This window comes from Rana temporaria, chromosome 6 (assembly GCF_905171775.1).
Source record: "Rana temporaria chromosome 6, aRanTem1.1, whole genome shotgun sequence".
Classification (NCBI taxonomy): domain Eukaryota; kingdom Metazoa; phylum Chordata; class Amphibia; order Anura; family Ranidae; genus Rana; species Rana temporaria.
The window spans coordinates 149,277,520-149,295,339 of record NC_053494.1 but is presented as its reverse complement, the minus strand read 5'-3'; the positions used below and the strand labels follow the sequence as shown (position 1 = coordinate 149,295,339).

Here is a 17,820-nt window from a genome sequence, read left to right as displayed (position 1 = left end):
CAGTCAAGTGATCAGATCACCTGGATCGGTGTTGGTTTTAATTTTTGGTTCTGGTGTGAATTAGCCATTAATTAGGTTTCTGGTTGGTGTTGTTCAGGACACAACATAAAGCGAGAGAAAATCTCCCCAAAGTGAGGGAAATTCTATTCTTAGTTGGTTGTAACCAGAACAATTGTGCCCATTGAAGGAATTCCCTTCACTGCTTGCTTTCATGACACCGCTACATTTTGAAGTTCCACTTGCGCTCTGTCTCAGTGATCACGGTCACCAGGACAAAAAAAGAAAGAAATGGATTTCCCACACAAACAACAGTAGAAACTTGGCAGAAGGTGCAGATGTTATCCAACTATCCAAACTAAAAAAAAAACTGTTGCCTTTACATACTGTATACTTTAAAGAAATAAAACTAGAAAAATACTATAAATAAGCGAGCATTAATTGAAGTTGTATAATACATTACCATATTACTCCCTTGTGTAAAGGACATCACTTTATCTTGCTACTAAGATCTTTGATTAATGCTTTCAAGTCATTTAGCTGTGAAGAAATGTGATATAGATAGATGAAAGGAAAAACTGGTACAAATATGACACCTTATATGTTCATTCTGCAAGAGGAAAGATGCTAAGATTACCTTTGACTCCATTTGCTTAAATCTGTGTTCTGTCCTACAAGGAAACAAAATCAATTTTGTCAAAGTCCTGACACATCTGACTGTACTGCTTTTATGTACGTCTTTGTTTACGTTTAAAGAAGACTGTATTGTACTCTAAGGCCTGGTTCACACCTATGCATTTTTCAGATTTGCACTACAGAATGCGTTTCATAGGAAACCAAGTTAAATAGACTGTAGTACAAATCTGCAGAATTCAAAAAGCACTAAAAATGCATAGGTGTGAACCAGGGGTTATATTAAGAATCCATTAGGAGTTCTTCACAGCATGAGGTGCAAGGACGTTCTGTTCATACAGTTCTCAGTAACACATTCAGAAAGTACTGTTTGAACAACAAGGATTGTCACATCACTGGGTGTTGAGAGTTTTTCGTCCATGCTAGCATAACCCTGTTACATAAGAAAGAGTCATTGGCAGATATGATATCATTGTGATTTGTATGTAATGTCAACCATTTAACATTGGGCCCTAGAAGATCTGAGGATAACACAACATGAGGGTGGCACAATAGCCTATTTCTAATCTAAAGCATGTGACATTATTTTTGATCAGCGTGATGTTTACCCCAAGCCTTTGCAAGTAGACATTTCCTTTAAATTAATTTATTCAATAAATTTAGGTCTATGAACAGCCTTGCTATCCTTTTCCTTTAGAAAATACATTCTGTTAACTTTTTTCCCAATTATTTAAGTTAGTTACGTGTTTGATTTTGGGTGCAGATGACTCCACCCAAGAGCTATTGGCTCTGTCACAGTTCCCAGTCTTGAGGATTTGGGTGTTCATGCTCACTTCGGGAATACTACCACCTTTACTCCCAGTGTTTAATCTAAATATTTTGCAGTAAATAGATTAGGAAGCAGGGGACCACATCATAAAGATTGGGCTATTGTGCAAGTCTGAGAGCTTAAGGGTGGAGGTCACACCAACAGAGTCCCAGCAGATACAAAAAACATAAAATATTTTAACTTATCAGCATGTACGAGAATCAAGAATGCAGTTGCAATTCATGGCTAGTGGGACGGTACAGATTAATAGTCACTTTAACATTATAGTGTGACATCAAACTGGTGATACAGAGTCCAGTACTGAATGTTAAACATTGAACATTAAATATTATGTGAGTTGGGTTTATATCGTAGATTGTAAGCTCTAAGGAGCAGGGCCCTCTGATTCCTACTGTATTAAAGCATATTGTATTTGTACTGTCTACCCTCCAGTTGTAAAGCGCTGAGTAAACTGTTGGTGCTATATAAATCCTGTATAATAATAATAATATCTGTCAGTACATGAGGGAAGGGGGGAGTCCTTGTCCCAAATAATTGCAAGATGTGGAAATGGAAATTAATTGTAGGTTGGAATTAGGATTTCAATTGGAGGGTCATTGGTTATTATAATTTATACTTCTTAAAATATACACTATTTTTAGAGAGAGAGCTGGTCAAATCTGTTTAAAAAGTATGAATTTAAAAAATATACTATTTATTGAATTTTTTTTTAATTTCTATTTTATTTCTTTAAATGTTTACTATAAAAGGCCCCAGGGGCAACTGATTATCCATGAAGTTAAATAATGTTACACCTAATAAAATAAGCATATAAAAATAAATTACTTCCTTTCTATAAAGTGAAAAGGATGGAAAATATGGTAAAAACATGTGACGACTCTTGAGGACGCAGTCAGCCGAAGCATGAGATTAAACTACCGGTATATCTTGAGTTGACGGTGTTAAAAATGCAGCTCCCACAGTAATTCTGACAATTCATAATTTGGTTTAGCCATTTACGCCACTTAGATTTTATACTTAACATCCTGACCCTGGATCCAACCATTGATCACCTTCTGGAGTTTGGATATGTTTAAGGGTGTTGAAAACACCATCTAAACCTCAACCATAATTTGCACATGTATGAGAAATTTTATTAATTTTGCTTTCCCAACAACTTGATCCACTGGGCAGTGGTGCTAAAGAAGTTGTCAATTTTCATATATTATCAAATTGAATGAACAACACACTTTTTGGTTTCAGTCAAGTATTGTCACCCAACCTTTACATGCATCACCAATATAAAGAATTAGTCAAATTGGACAATATATGGTTCTCTGCTCCTCCCACAAATGTGCATGTTAATTCCCCTTATCCAATAATAATCATGCAACTCAGGAATCCTCATTGTGCGGATTATTATTGGTTTTATTTTCCACAGACAAGAGAACTTTCCATGCATATACTAAGAAAAAATTGGGGAACTATGATTTTCTGCAAAAGAGATATTCTCATTCAGTTCCATTTGTAGATTAATATTTTGACATGTTTAAAGGCCAGTTTTACATGGGTTAGCTATGTTACTGTATATAAAAAAATTCCTTCAGTTTCTTTCCACAGGCCTGTTCCATCACTGACCACAAGAGGACACTCACTCTGAATTACTTTGTGCCTGGCTAATAAGTTTCACAAGATAATTCTCTTTCATCACAGCTTCCCAGGCCATGGTCTCAATGTCCTCTTTCTTGTTACCTGCAGAGGCAAATCATTGTTTATTAAAGTAAATTAATTCAAAGGGAGGGTGTCGATAAAAATTATCCAACTTACCGTTATTAAAGAATCCTAATATGTAAACCTGCACCTTTTCATATCATAAAAAATTGTCAATTTTACAACCAAAAGTGTTTCACCACACTAACCATTACATCCAGCTCTTAAATAATTATTTGCATATACATTCCTTGTGGTCTACATAACTGCAGGCACAATATGAGTATGTCCTTTGCCAGCATACTTTAGTTAAAAGGGTTCCTTCTTTCTTATCTAGAATTTTGGGAGATATGGTAGAGGGGCATTAACTTTTGAACATCCCTAAGTTGAAATTGTGCCTATGCATTTGAAATATCTAATAAGGTTATTCATATCATGGCTGATAGACTAAGCAGTAATGAGAAATATTGAATTCAGTTATAAAACATGCTTGTCCTTCTGTGACTTAAGCCTCGTACATACGGTCGGACTTCAAACAAACTTTTCCGTGGATTTTTGTCCGAAGGGAGTTGGCCGGGCATACCCATGTTCTGACTTTTCTGCAAACTTTCCTAAAACTTTCCCAACATCACGTGGTTTTTCTGCTCTTTTCTTCTCTTTACCGCCACCCTTTGGTCAACTTCTGCTAATGTTGGTTGATTTTAACATTGGTTCTGTGCATGCGTATTTGTACTTCGGACAAAAGTCCGATGGATTCCTGTACACACGGTCGGACTTTGCACCATCGGACTTTTGTTGCCGAAAAGTTTGTCCGTTTGCAGAGCAAACTTTTGTCCGATGAAAACTGAAAAAGTTTGTCCGATGGAGCGTACACACGGTTGGATTTTTTGGAAAACTTGATCATTTTAAAGTTTGTTGGCAAAATGTCCGACCGTGTGTATGGGGCTTAACAGAGCAAGAGTGAATACTTGCTCCAAATGCTGTAACCTAACAGCAAAGGCTATTATCTTGTAAGATAAAATCCTAAATCATTATGCCTTTTGACGCTTAAGATACAACAAAAACATTCAAGCACATTAAAATGGCTAGGACTAGTTTTCTAAAGTTTTTCTTACATTTAAAAACTATTAATGTACAGTGGAACCTCGGATTGCGACTAAGTTCTTTTATTCAGCGTAGCAGGTTGCAATGAGACCTAATTAAAAGGGTTTTTTTCTCACCGTGTGGAGATTTCCTTTCACTTCCTTTTGCGTCTTTATGACAGGAAGTAAAAGAACATCTCCAATGGGACACAGGCAACAAAAAATGTAATAATAGAAATAATGCGCTCCAATCATCCTGACACCATACCAACATGGTGCCGTGATGATTGAAGCGCCAACACCAGCATTTACTTGACAATACAATAGAATAGCAAAAATGTAATTTAGAATTTGTCAACAAAAAAACATGTGGCGTGAAAAGGATTCACTTCTGGTATGTTGCAATTATTGCATGATATCATATTTTCATAATTTCCATAACAGCCAATTATCTTTCAGCTGCCACGTCTGCAGTGAAAAGTTATAACTTAAACAAGGTCTCTGCCTAAACTCTGAAGGCAAGAAGGAATGTTCTTGTTAGTACAATTTTTATAGATTACACATATAAAGCCACTGCTTGGTCAGCCACTGCCACTTTAAGGAGAAAATGGAGCACAGCCCAGACTTTAGAGAGGAGGCCATGAACATTGCATTGTTTCTGCACTTCCCTGCCCTAAGGGACTAAGGAGAAGAGTGGATAGAGAGATTAGGACTGTCAGTGACCACAGCTGTGACCAGAAGCCCTGCCGACTAAAAAGACTTGCAAAGGCACTGGTAAATGTAGTCCCCAGAATGGCCCAGCCCAGGCATGCCAAGGAAGTGTGAAACTACTACAATCATGGGACTGCCAGAGACCCAGAGATCAACTACAGTGGTCAGAGGCCTCTTGGCCAATGACATTTCTTTGGAGACAACCCAAGTTATATTTGGGAGTACAAAAGACTCTGTTGAAGAGCTCTCCATCCCAAAAATGAAGGGCCCCAATGTCAGCAGGACTGTAGGGTAGTCAGGGACTTTGATACCCCCTATTTAGGCCTTGTGGTAATTTTGTTTTGTCCATAATGTAGTCATGTGCATTTAGGGTCTCTTTGTTATAGGATTGTGTTATTGCTGTGATTGTTTTAATTAATTCCCTCCTTACAGTGCTTCCTTTCACAATTTATTAAAGCTCACTGAAACCCACAAGGTATGTCAGTGAGTCTTGGGTCAGTTCTGGCCAGTCATCACTAAAGCCTGAACAACGTAAAGGCTCCTTCGGGGATAAGTGCTATATGTAGGGCAATTCAGAGCACTGATAGAGGGACTTTAGGGGGTAGATCCACAGACAACGGCACATTATTGCGCCGGGCGTAGCGTATCTAAAATACACTACGCCGCTGTAACTTACTTTTTTTGGTTTGAATCCTCAACGAATTTGCGCCGTAAGTTACGGCGGCGTAGTGTATCTGTTGCGGCGTAAGGGCGCGGGATTCAAATGAAAGTGATGGGGGCGTGTTTTATGTAAATACACCGTGACCCGACGTAAACAACGTTTTTTTTTAACTGCGCATGCGCCGTCCCTGGGGGTATTCCAGTGCGCATGCTCGAAATTTAACCGGAACAAGCCAATGCTTACGACGGTGACGTCATTCTACGCAAATTCCTATTCGCGAACGACTTACGCAAACGACGTAAAAAATTCAAAATTGTACGTGGGAACGACGGCCATACTTAACATTGAGTACGCCTCATAACAACAGCTTTAACTATACGCCGGAAAAAGCCGAACGCAAACGACGGGAAAAAAATGCGCCGGCCCGACGTAACTAGCTAATTTGCATACTCGAGGCAGATTTCGACGGGAACGCCACCTAGCGGCCGCCGAAAAATTACAGCTTAGATCCAAAGGCGTACTAAGACGTACGCCTGTCGGATCGATCCCAGATGCTGTCGTATCTTGTTTTGTGGATACAAAACAAAGATACAACGCAGGAAATTTAAAATTACGCCGGCGTATCAGTAGATACGCCGGCGTAATCCTTTTGTGGATCTGCCCCTAGGTTTTTGCTGTATTACTAGTACAGTGATAAATATTTCATCACTATAAGTAAAAATGTTACTATACAGATATTGTTGCGTGCAAAACTAGCTTGAAAATCACTTACAGCAAGGTGAAGGCGGAGGCGCCTTTTTTTTGCAGCAGCAACTAAAGATCTTCCGCAGTACCATATAAAAGTAAGCAAAGATGACAAATGGGAATGGAATGGTCAATCTACTGCAATATTCCTGGACCAGAAAGTAGCGCTGAAACTTCCACACTTGATCATTGTTTTCTTGCACCGTACCCACTGTGTATCTAAGAGAAATAATAAAACATTAAAGGAGAACTCCAAGACTGGGAACTAAGTAAAACAGTAAAAGTGGAAACCCAAAACAATCTATACAATTCAACTGGTCACGTTTTTTACTGTCCACAGGCAACAAAGCTGCCTATATCAAAGGGGGGTTGACCAACAGTTAGGACTGCTCATAGGTGGTGCTGTATTCTTTTTTTTTAGCCTAGTGTCCTACTCCTAAAGGTCAACATTCATTTTTGCCAGCACACCATGGATCAATGTTGTATGTTTTTTTATTGAAGAATGATCATACCACAGAAGGAAAGGTGCAATGTTTTGGAGTCACGCAGGACCCCTGCCTGGAGGAACAAACCAACTCACATGCATGAGGTAGGGGTCCTGTGTGGCTCCGAAACTTTGCACCTTCTTTCTGTGATGTGATCATTCTTCAATAAAAAAGCTTTTCAGACGACATTGATGATCTGCGGTGTACTGGCAAAAATGAACGTTGACCTTTAGGAGTAGGACACTAGGCTGAGAAAAAAAAAAACACATCACTGCCTATGACCTGTGATGCTTCCAGTTTCCAGCTGGATGTTGCTATAGCACCCGCTACTTATGCGCCTGATCCAGGAATGTGTGTGATGGGAATATTAACACTACTCCTAAAGGTGGCACTATAACTGTACAATCAAAAATAAGGAAGAGCTGTGTACCTTAATGAACACAAGAAGGGATTTTAGGATAAGTAAAACAAATATCCAATTTTTCGGTACAGCTTTAGTCACATTACTTACCTGTAATGATGTACTACCTAATGTAGGCAGCTGGATCTTGTTGAAATCTTCACTGCAGGGATGCCCATCCTCTCATCCTCTTCCTGTCTCTTAACTTAATAGCATTGGACTCTAGGCTGAGCCCAATGCTATGAAAAAGCCACCCTGGGGACCCACTCCCGCACAGGATCTGTGAATGGGGGAGAGTGATGAATCACAAGATTCTCTCCCCATTCAGAGATCGTGTTTCATGCAGTGAAAACGATGAAAGAACTTTTCACAAAGGAGGAGGAGGGAAAAGAAGGCAGGTCCCTAATGACACTTTTTCACAGCAGTTTAGCCCAAAGCTCAGAGCTATTAACCCCTGCAGGAAGGGGCATCTCTACAGTGAAGCTTTCTCCAGGATTCAGTGGCCTGCATGACACAGGACATACTTCATTACTGACAAGTAATGTCATCAAAGGCAGCCACACATGGATTCAAATTCAGATGGTTCAGCAGGCTGGTTGTACAGAAGTTGACCTATACAACCAGGCTGTTGGGTTTTTCCCGAACAATCAGTACTGTCGGTTTATCATTGCATTCTGATGGCGGGGAACTCTCCCACGTGTCGACGGGGAAATTTGATCTTTTTTTTTGTTCAATCTGCTGGTTGAACAAAAAAAAATGTGTGTATGGCCAGTCTAAAGCTGTACAGAAAAAAATTGATAAACATCCTAAGGACTCAGTGAGCCAACCAGCATTGTGGATTTAAATTATATCCTGAGTTGCTGCTATTTGTTGATGTTCCTAAAAATGCATCTCCCACAGTGATGTCACAATTCGTAATGGGATTTAGCCTGTGCATAAGCAGGTGCAGTCTACTTTCTCCACTGCAGGTGGTGCTCAACCGCAGTTGGATTGCAGAGGGAGAGGAAGCCAAGAGAAATATTTTTTTCTCTATGGTTCCCTGGGTCACTGGAGACGTTATCTGATTGGATGCTGCCATCCCATGAGACTCTGGTGGCCATCTTGGCTCAGACAGAGTCTATAAAGACCATGGCTCCCTGGCTTGGCATGCATTTCGTGAGTGAGTAGTGTAGGGACAGGTCACCTGTCTCTCAGGGACAATATTAGTGCTAAGGAGAGGTTCCAAACTAATAGGGAAATGAGCAGGGACACTATCCTTCCTGGAATCCTCCTCATTTGGGCACAGACTGGCCAGGTCGCATTCCATCCCTCAAAACGGGCGCTGTTGGTGACTCTGACACACACTGTTCGCTGCAACATTCTCTGAGTGCATCTGGTGGGGTTGTTGTGTTTGTTTGAACTTTGACTACAATACAATTCTGTCACTGCCTCTGGATTCTGAGTGTTTATTGCTGCCGTACCTCCCCACAAGCCATCAACTTCACCTATTATTTATGCTTAAAATACTGCCACATGGTCCCACCACTGACTGCCTTCTAGAGTTTGTGTATTTTTACTGGCTTTAAAAAACGAATTCTAAACTAAATCTTAACCCACTTACCATATACTTAATTACCAAAACCTGAAATGTGATAGATGGAATATTAGAGATCAGGAAAGTGTGGCAATATAATATTTTAACATATTGGTTCTTATAGGCAACACATTTGTAGAAGACTATTCTTGTTGTTAACTCACCCAAACATGGCTATGAGTAAGTTTACAAGCAGGATGTTGGTGGAGAGCATGTAGATACAGACAAGTGGGATTGTGATCCACTCTGGGAATCTGGGATTGTTATCATTGTCCATTTCCACACACAGCTGTTTTGACTCGTTCCCAGTTACAGTGCAATGACTAAAATCAATAGTTGTCCCTAGGAATAAAAAATATATTAATAAAATGATAACATGTCAATTGTGAGCAGTAGAACTATCTTAAAATACGAAATGGATGTAAATAAGCAGAAAAAAATAACCTATTCTAAAATAACCCCTGCGTTATCACTGCTGTACAACTTGCCCTCTTGTTCCTATATCTGCCAGCTCTATTCCCATCCACATTTTCAGTTGTTGCAGATTTTTCTGCAAAGGTCTAATCCAAAATAGACTATCCCCAAAGTTAGTCCTTACATCCCGCTAAGCCCTAGCCCCCCATCACAGCACTCAAGCCAGTAGTTATTTAGGTTTTATGCTGCCCTAGGCCTGGCTAAACTCGTGAACCCCCTTTCTTTTTAAGACCCTCCCTGAAATTTTCGAGTGGGGACACTAGTTCTGAGGGCCGGAGGGGGGCAATGGATTCCCTTAATTTGCATAGATTTCCTCTCACTTCCTGTTTGGCTATGGGGCAGGAAGTGAAGTGAAATCTCTGCAATGGGACAGGGATGGGAAAAAATAAACCGTCAGGGGCTATAACCCTCCCTTACCCTATACAAAATGAAAAAAAAAGTGTTGCCTATAGTTCTACTTTAAGCACAAATTTCTGGTAATTTTATGAAGAGGACTAAGAAGATACAACCATGCCAATGGTGCAGCAGAAAACGTTTAGCACAGTGAGGAAGGTTTGTGGTCCAGGATGATAGTAAAGTCAAAATTAGAAGCAGTGCCCCCTCCCCCCACAGTTGCGGAATGTCGGCCACCCGCATACCGGAAGCAGTGTAGCGCAAGCCGGCGGGGACTCTTTCCATGCTGCTCCCCTGCAAAGTGCTGCCTTAACCTGGGCCTTGTTGGCCTAGGCCAGGATACAGCGTTGACTCAAGCATAGCATTTTACTGCTAGTGCACAGCGAATTGCATTGTGGGAAGGCAGGGGAGTGTGTATGTGTGTTTATACCTGGAAGTACTAGGATTTTCCGAAGAGCACCAGTGAGATTCGGACTGGACAGGTTTTTTAATTAGTACAGCTGTGCTGTTTTTCTTTCTCAAAACACGGTGAGTTGAGTTAATGCCAAAGAGCTCAATCTTGGTCTCATCTGACCACAGAGTTTTCTCTCAATTCTTCTCTGAATCATTTAGATGTTCATTGGCATGGTTGTACTGTTCATGTTCCCTACTTGAGGAGGGGGACTAGCCATGTTTTGAGGAAGAAAAATGTTGACTATGACCCCGCAAACACCATCCACACAGTCAAACAGAGGTGGAAACATGATACTTTGGGGCTGTTTCTCTGCTAAAGGTACAGACCAATTTTGCCACATTGAGGGGCCAATGGACTGGGCCATGTATTGTAAAATTTTGGATGAGAACCTTCTTCCCTCAGCCAGAACACTGAAGATGGGTAGTGGATGGGTCTTCCAGCTTGACAATGACCTAAAGCATATTGCCAAGGCAACAAAGGAGTGGCTCAAGAAGCACAATAAGGTCATGGAATGGCCTATTCAGTCTCCAGAGCTTAATCCTATAGAAAATTTATGGAGGGTGCTGAAACTTCGAGTTGCCAAGTGACAGCCAAGAAACCTTAAGGGTTTACCCTAGGATTCCACTATTGCGACTGGAAAGTCACATGATTTTGATGCGACTTGAAGCAATGCCTGTGTATTCTTGAGGTCTATGGACCTCAAGTTGGATCAAAGTCAGACCAAAGTAGTACAGGGACTTCTTTGAAGTCGCTGCGACTTGAAGTTGCACAGATATAAACAGTACTTATTGGAAATCATGGGGTACGACTTGTCAGGCAAATTTGTAGTCCCAAGTCGTAGGATAGGTTGCACAAGTGAAAGCGGAGCCTTAGAGAAGATCTGTAAAGAAGAGTGGACCAAAATCCCTCCTGAGATGTGTGCAAACCTGGTCACAAAAAACATCTTACCTCTGTTTGCCAACAAGGGTTTCTCCACCAAGTATGGTTGCTTGGGGATCAAATATATATATTTTAGGAAGTGAGGGATGGGGAGAGGAACTTGTGCAGAAGAAGAAGTAGAGGCCTCTGGCTGTGTAGACCCCGTGGTAATGGTCCTGGGGTCCAAGTCCTACGATGTTGTAATCCACCAATAGGTAAAGAGCAAAAGCATGTTTCTGAACTGTTGATGCCTGAACTTTAATATCGGTTCCAAATATTGAACCCTCAAGAAGTACAGTAAACATTTAAAACTGCAACTGCCTGTTTTTTTATTCAATCGGCCCATTCACCAACTTTGAGGACTGATGGCAAGCATGAAGACTGAATTGTAAGTTAAAGTACTCCATACAGGAAAGGAGATGCACATAGGCTGAGAGGCCAGAGGTGGTGCCTGTGTAGTCACACTGTGCCCATGGTGCATTCTACCCACCAATATATGAAGACCACAATCATGTATTGCCTGCAGCAGACCTAGTTCAGGCACTCAGCTTTACTTATATCATTTGTACTTATAGTGATAGAAAAGGGTTACCATCCACATCAGCAATGTATTGCCCAAACACAGCCAGATATGGCTCATATATAACAGAGCGGAAAATCCATTCCCAGCGATGCTCATTCCATCTTAGGATTCCCTGACGAGCCACTCCAAACGCTATAACCCAAACAGCAAACAGGAAGAGGAAAAAGAAGACATCTATGAGCTGTAGAAAGAGAACAAAATGATTATGACCAGCGATTCAATCATTTTTCTATTTGTCCTTGACAGAAATCACAAAATGAGCCAAACATTTAAACTACAAACGAGGGGGGCAGTGAAAATGATGTAATCCAGGCTGTATTAACCCATCTATTGTACAGTGAGCTGGAATTGTCCCTGTGTAGTCTAATGCCGCGTACACACGGTCGGAATTTCCGACAACAAATGTTCAATGTAAGCTTGTTGACGGAAAATCCGACCGTGTGTATGATCCATCGGACATTTGCTTTCAGAATTTCCGACAACAAAAATTTAAAGAGCTGGTTCTCAGTTTTTCCGACAACAAAAGTTCCTGTTGGAAATTCCGACAATGTGTACACAATTCAATGCACAAAAATTCTACGCATGCTCGGAATCAATTTGACGCATGCTCGGAATCATTGAACTTCAGTTTTCTCGGCTCATCATAGTGTTGTACGTGACCGCGTTCTTGACGCTCGTAATTTCTGACAACATTTGTGTGACCGTGTGTATGCAAGACGAGTTTGAGCAAAACATCCGTCGGAAAAAAATTCACGGTTTTGATGTCGGAATGTCCGATCGTGTGTACGCAGAATAAGCAGAAATGTAGGAGCTTAGACAGTTTTTGCAGGACAACGTTTTATTATCAGTCAAATGCTTATTTTTATTTTACAGTCAGTCCTTCCAAAGTAGATCAGCACACCCACAAAGTGAATTTCATCGTTTATTGTTCCACTTAAAACACAGCAAAGCCAGTACACAATCTGAATAGAAAGGATAACTCAATCTGAGGTCTTTGTCAATAGCATGACAGGGAATCACAAAATGAGCCAAACAGAATTATAAATCTTTTTGCAGAATAAACCGTTTGCAGATATGCATTTAAATGTGTATATTCTACGGTCTTGGATTTCAGTTTTAAACATTCACTCATTTACAGTTTTCATTTATGCAAATGTATATGTATTTCAGGTCCTTAAAATTAGAATCCTCATGCTGCAGTACCAGTAAGTTTAACCACTTGCTTATTGGACACTTATACCCCCTTCCTGCCCAGGCCGATTTTCAGCTTACAGAGCGGTCTCATTTTAAAAGACAATTGTGTGGTCATTAGGGGTGCGCATCACTGGTTACACGATTCGTTTTTCGATTACAGTTATCCTGTCCTTGATTCGATAGGATTAAATTCCGTAAAACATCATGATTACTGCACATGGTTTTTATCCAAAAATTCAAGCAGTCAGAAGAACTGCATTTTTTTTTTCATAAGAGGGCTATAAGTTATTAACTTTCAGTTCATTACAGAGAACAATGGGGCATTTTTGTACATCTAGAGGAAAAACAGAAAGGTTAGCAGTTGTGCCATACTCTTTCCATTTTCAGATGATGGATTGAACAGTGCTCCATGAGATGTTCAAAGTTTGGGATATTTTTTTCTAACATAACCCTGCTTTAAACTTTTCCACAACTTTATCCCCCGACTGTCTGGTGGCTTCTTTCGCCTTAATATATATGTTGACGTTTTGGGGTAAGTGGCGCTGCTGGTCTGGTGAGGGGCTATCTATCTTTAAGTGGTGTGCAAGTATATAGGCAAATAACGAATGTTGGGTTCCTTCCTTTGGTTTAGCTTAAATATATAGCCACCATTAGGATGTAAGGTCCCCCTTTTTTATTGATTGGCAGTGTATTTCCACTCTCAGTTGATGAGTGATTCCTATGTGTCCGCCAAGAACATTAAAAAATGTTTGTGAAAGAAACTCAAATTATATGTGAAAAACGATGCATTGGAGAAAGAGATAATGGTTAGTGACCCCTAGAACCAGTGTGATATTGGTATGCAATATCGATTATATTTAGACAAGGAAATTTTAAGTAATCCGATGTGCAAGCTTGTGCTGATAATCAGTTCACTATAAAAATATATATATATAAGTTGGCCAGAAAAATAGATATGGCCCCCAAGTGAAAAAACTCTTGTTCCGTGATAAGTGCTCCTTATCTAAATCATATATAAGGTATATATACAGTATCAATGTTCAAACCAAAAAAAAAAAGGGGAATTGCACAAAAATAAAATAACAATACAAGCTGTGGTAGCTTCAAACTGTGCCCAATTAAAGTGCAATGTGCTGCTCAAAATGGATAGCAGTAAATGTATCCTCTGGTGATAATAATGCAAGTTGAAAAAAGAAGAAAAAACATATGTGAAAAAAATATATATAGTTCACTAGATTTCACATTAAGCTGTGAGCCCCACAGTTAGTGATTAGTTGCATATTGGATTGTTAATGTATTAGTATTCAAAGTTTCTACTGCGATCATTTGTATAGATGTTAGAAAGTATTATTCACAATTTCATTCAGAAGATTCCAAAGCAAAAGTAAGAAAAACAAACAGCCAAAACGTCAGGTGTTCCTTAATGAGGGTTAATTGAGCAATGTGATCCCCAACTGGGTTATACAGATAATCCTTATTCTGCTATCATCAATTTTCCTCTATTCACACTTTGATTTGGCTGACGATCCCCCCTGTTGTCTCCCCACTCACCGGACAGATGTCCCCTCAAGGGGGTGTAGGGCTTGTCTGAAATAAGCTTCAGTGAGCTATCAGATGATTACCTCTCCTCCTTATTTCAGTCAGGTGCGGGGCAGTTTTCTCCTAGGGTGTCGTGTTTTTTCTCATAAGTTATCGATAGTATGAAAGATAAAGGAAATCCACATAGAGTAGTAGATTCTAGACTTGATGATCAACTTTAATAAAAGGAGATCACATCAAGTACATAAAAAGTTTAAAAATTGCTATAAGCCAAGCAAAAAAAAACGAATAACACAAATAAAAAATAAAATAAAATAAACCCGTTCTTGTGCTGACGGTAGGTGTAAGACTAGGTTCCAGTCCACCGACTAGTTGTACACTCGCCCGGTGCGTTAGGTTGGTCCAGCGGTATCCCGCAGCTCGTGTGGCGGTTTGCGCTCCACGGCTCTGAAGTCCGTACCCGGAAGTAACTAGTGGCGGTGCGTACGTGTGAGGTAACAAACGCTGAGGTCACCTGACTAGTTTCGTCTATGGACGTTTTCAAAGGTGATACTGTATATATACCTTATATATGATTTAGATAAGGAGCACTTATCACGGAACAAGAGTTTTTTCACTTGGGGGCCATATCTATTTTTCTGGCCAACTTATATATATATATTTTTATAGTGAACTGATTATCAGCACAAGCTTGCACATCGGATTACTTAAAATTTCCTTGTCTAAATATAATCGATATTGCATACCAATATCACACTGGTTCTAGGGGTCACTAACCATTATCTCTTTCTCCAATGCATCGTTTTTCACATATAATTTGAGTTTCTTTCACAAACATTTTTTAATGTTCTTGGTGGACACATAGGAATCACTCATCAACTGAGAGTGGAAATACACTGCCAATCAATAAAAAAGGGGGACCTTACATCCTAATGGTGGCTATATATTTAAGCTAAACCAAAGGAAGGAACCCAACATTCGTTATTTGCCTATATACTTGCACACCACTTAAAGATAGATAGCCCCTCACCAGACCAGCAGCGCCACTTACCCCAAAACGTCAACATATATATTTATTGACTCTCATTTGAGGGTACTTAAGGGGAGGCAGCAGCGTTCATAACCTAGTCCTAGCGCGGAAAAACCAAACTATTGTCTTTCGCCTTAATGGTGCTGTTTTTCACCCTACGTCTCCTCCTCCTCGGCTTCACAGCGCCTTCCCCTGAGTCTCCTCCTTGGTGGATCGCTTCTCCTCTCGACCAATCAGGTGATGGGTCTCAAGATCCACTTCCTGATTGGCCGGGAAGAGAATCAGGACGACAATTGCGAATATTAATTCGCTATTGTCACACAACTGGGTGGGCTCACATTGGAATCCATACGTCCAGCACCCTGCATGTAGATTAGGGTCCGGACACATGGATTAGAGGGGCGGCGCCCCTGCCCCCCGTATAGATAGGCCGACATTGAACAATATAAATTAGGCTTCCGAATGTACTGTATATCATGCAGACTCTGTTATATTTTGTACTAGGGGCTAGGATACCACAAGGGAAGGCAGTGTAAAATGAGTATAGGTAGGAACGTTGCTGCAAATCTTAGCCTACATTCTACAATCTAACAAACCAAGCCTTTTAAAATATCATGCCTTTGGACAAATGACACCACAAAATATTTTTCTCACCATCCTCTGCAACATTATGATCTTTGGTCCTAGGTTACGGCTAACAGTGAAGATGTGGATGAGGCGGACAGTGAAAATGATATAATCCAGGCAAAAAATAACCCGTCCGGTGTACAGTGCGCTGGAGTTGTTCCTCTGCAATCTAATCAGAAAAGAAGAAGCTTAGACAGTTTCTGCAGGGAACATTTCACATTAATAGCCAAATACTTATTTTTGTATTACAGGTACAGTCCATCCAAACTGCTATTTTACTTTATGGTAGTTGTGTGAGAGCTATATCACCCAAAAAATGTCTTATTTATCGATCGTATCCTAAACTGGGATTTGGCTATAATAGACAATGATAACCTCAGGTCGGTGGATGTAAGGACCTGTAAGGTATTATAATATAAATCCAGGTATTTAATAATTCATACATTCAGGAAGGAGACTTACCTAAATACAATTCCTGCTATGAAATATAAGATGGCCAAGATATCCATAATGTTCCACAAATCAATAAAATACTTGATTCCACTCATGTACATCTATATGGATAGACAGACATTAGCATACATGTGTGAAAAATACATTTTTAGACTTAATAAACATATATATATCTGATGTATAGAAACTGGAGGAAGGGAAAGTGATGCACCCATTAGCAACCAATCACATATCATGTAGAAGAAACAGACATTTACCCATGTAAATCCCACAAATTGTTTATCTGAAGTTTTTGTGATAACATTTTTGATTTAGAATAAATCACTGAATATCAGTATTAATTTCTTTATGGAAATAGTAAATATTACAGTAAAATTTATTTGGCCATTTTATACCAGAAAGCTCTCAACTCTTAAGTTTTCATTACTACTAATGATTTTGTCCTTCATGTTGCTGCATTTTCCGAGGTAGAAAATCCATTGTTTTTTATACCAATGTATCCATCAATGTATTGTACTGAAGTGCATTAAAAAGTCCTGCAATCAGCATTTTGAGTGCACTGATATGAAGCCTAACGCTTCAGTCAATTCAAATTATTTATTTCACAAACACATGGTAATGTGTGCCAACACATGTGGTGGAAATGAGTTAAGCTAACTGAAGGAAAGTTTACTTTATGATTTATGTCCTATTAAGTTCTAGTGTAGAGTAATGCCTTGTACACACGGCATTTGACCGTGCCAAAGTCTGCCGTGAGTCTGTCGGAAGTCCGACGGAAAGAAAGAGAACAGGTTCTTTATCTAAGGTCCATCTGATTTCCGAAAAAAAAGTCAGATGGAGGCTACACACGGCTGGACTTTCCTAGAAAAAAAGCCTGTCCGACTTTTTTTCTCGAAAAAAAAACGGCCGTGTGTACGAGGCATTAAAAACAGTGCTTTAACACTATTTGACTAGGCTTAAACCACCACAGATGCTAAAAGAACTATGGACAGGGGTGTTGTCATCACTTACTAGAATTAGATATGGCAGCAGTATTTCCAAATTTCAGTCCACCTAGGTATTGATGATATCAGGGCTAGTCAATACTTCAAACAGCACTCAGCTCTTTCATAGATGTTATGGAGCTAAAGGCTGTAAATCATGCAACCGTCTCCTTTATAAGTATAAAGCATTTTACATTTATCTCTGATTAAAACATTTCTCCTTTTAATTTTGAACATAGTGGAAGAGGGTTATTATCTATGTAAGGTTTTTAAGGCTGTCTATGTCCCTACTAGGAAGATTCATTCTTATTGTCCTGGTGGAGATTTTATGGTCATCATGGAAACAGAGAGCGGGGAAAAATGTTCAA

General features: G+C 39.8%; 1 protein-coding gene across 4 annotated transcripts in view; it reads right to left on the bottom strand.

Annotated features, from left to right (window-relative positions):
- Positions 1-17,820, bottom strand: part of TRPM8 (transient receptor potential cation channel subfamily M member 8) — a 124,126-nt gene that overhangs the window by 4,590 nt on the left and 101,716 nt on the right. For all 4 annotated transcript variants that reach the window (XM_040357555.1, XM_040357554.1, XM_040357552.1 and 1 more), the window contains 8 exons: positions 16,479-16,570; positions 16,044-16,185; positions 11,636-11,807; positions 8,969-9,146; positions 6,375-6,565; positions 3,094-3,190; positions 635-668; positions 461-537 (listed from right to left, as the gene is read on the bottom strand). In XM_040357555.1, coding sequence (XP_040213489.1) covers positions 487-537; positions 635-668; positions 3,094-3,190; positions 6,375-6,565; positions 8,969-9,146; positions 11,636-11,807; positions 16,044-16,185; positions 16,479-16,570 — 957 coding nt within the window. In that variant the 3' untranslated portion in view covers positions 461-486. The remainder of the gene's footprint in view (positions 1-460; positions 538-634; positions 669-3,093; positions 3,191-6,374; positions 6,566-8,968; positions 9,147-11,635; positions 11,808-16,043; positions 16,186-16,478; positions 16,571-17,820) is intronic.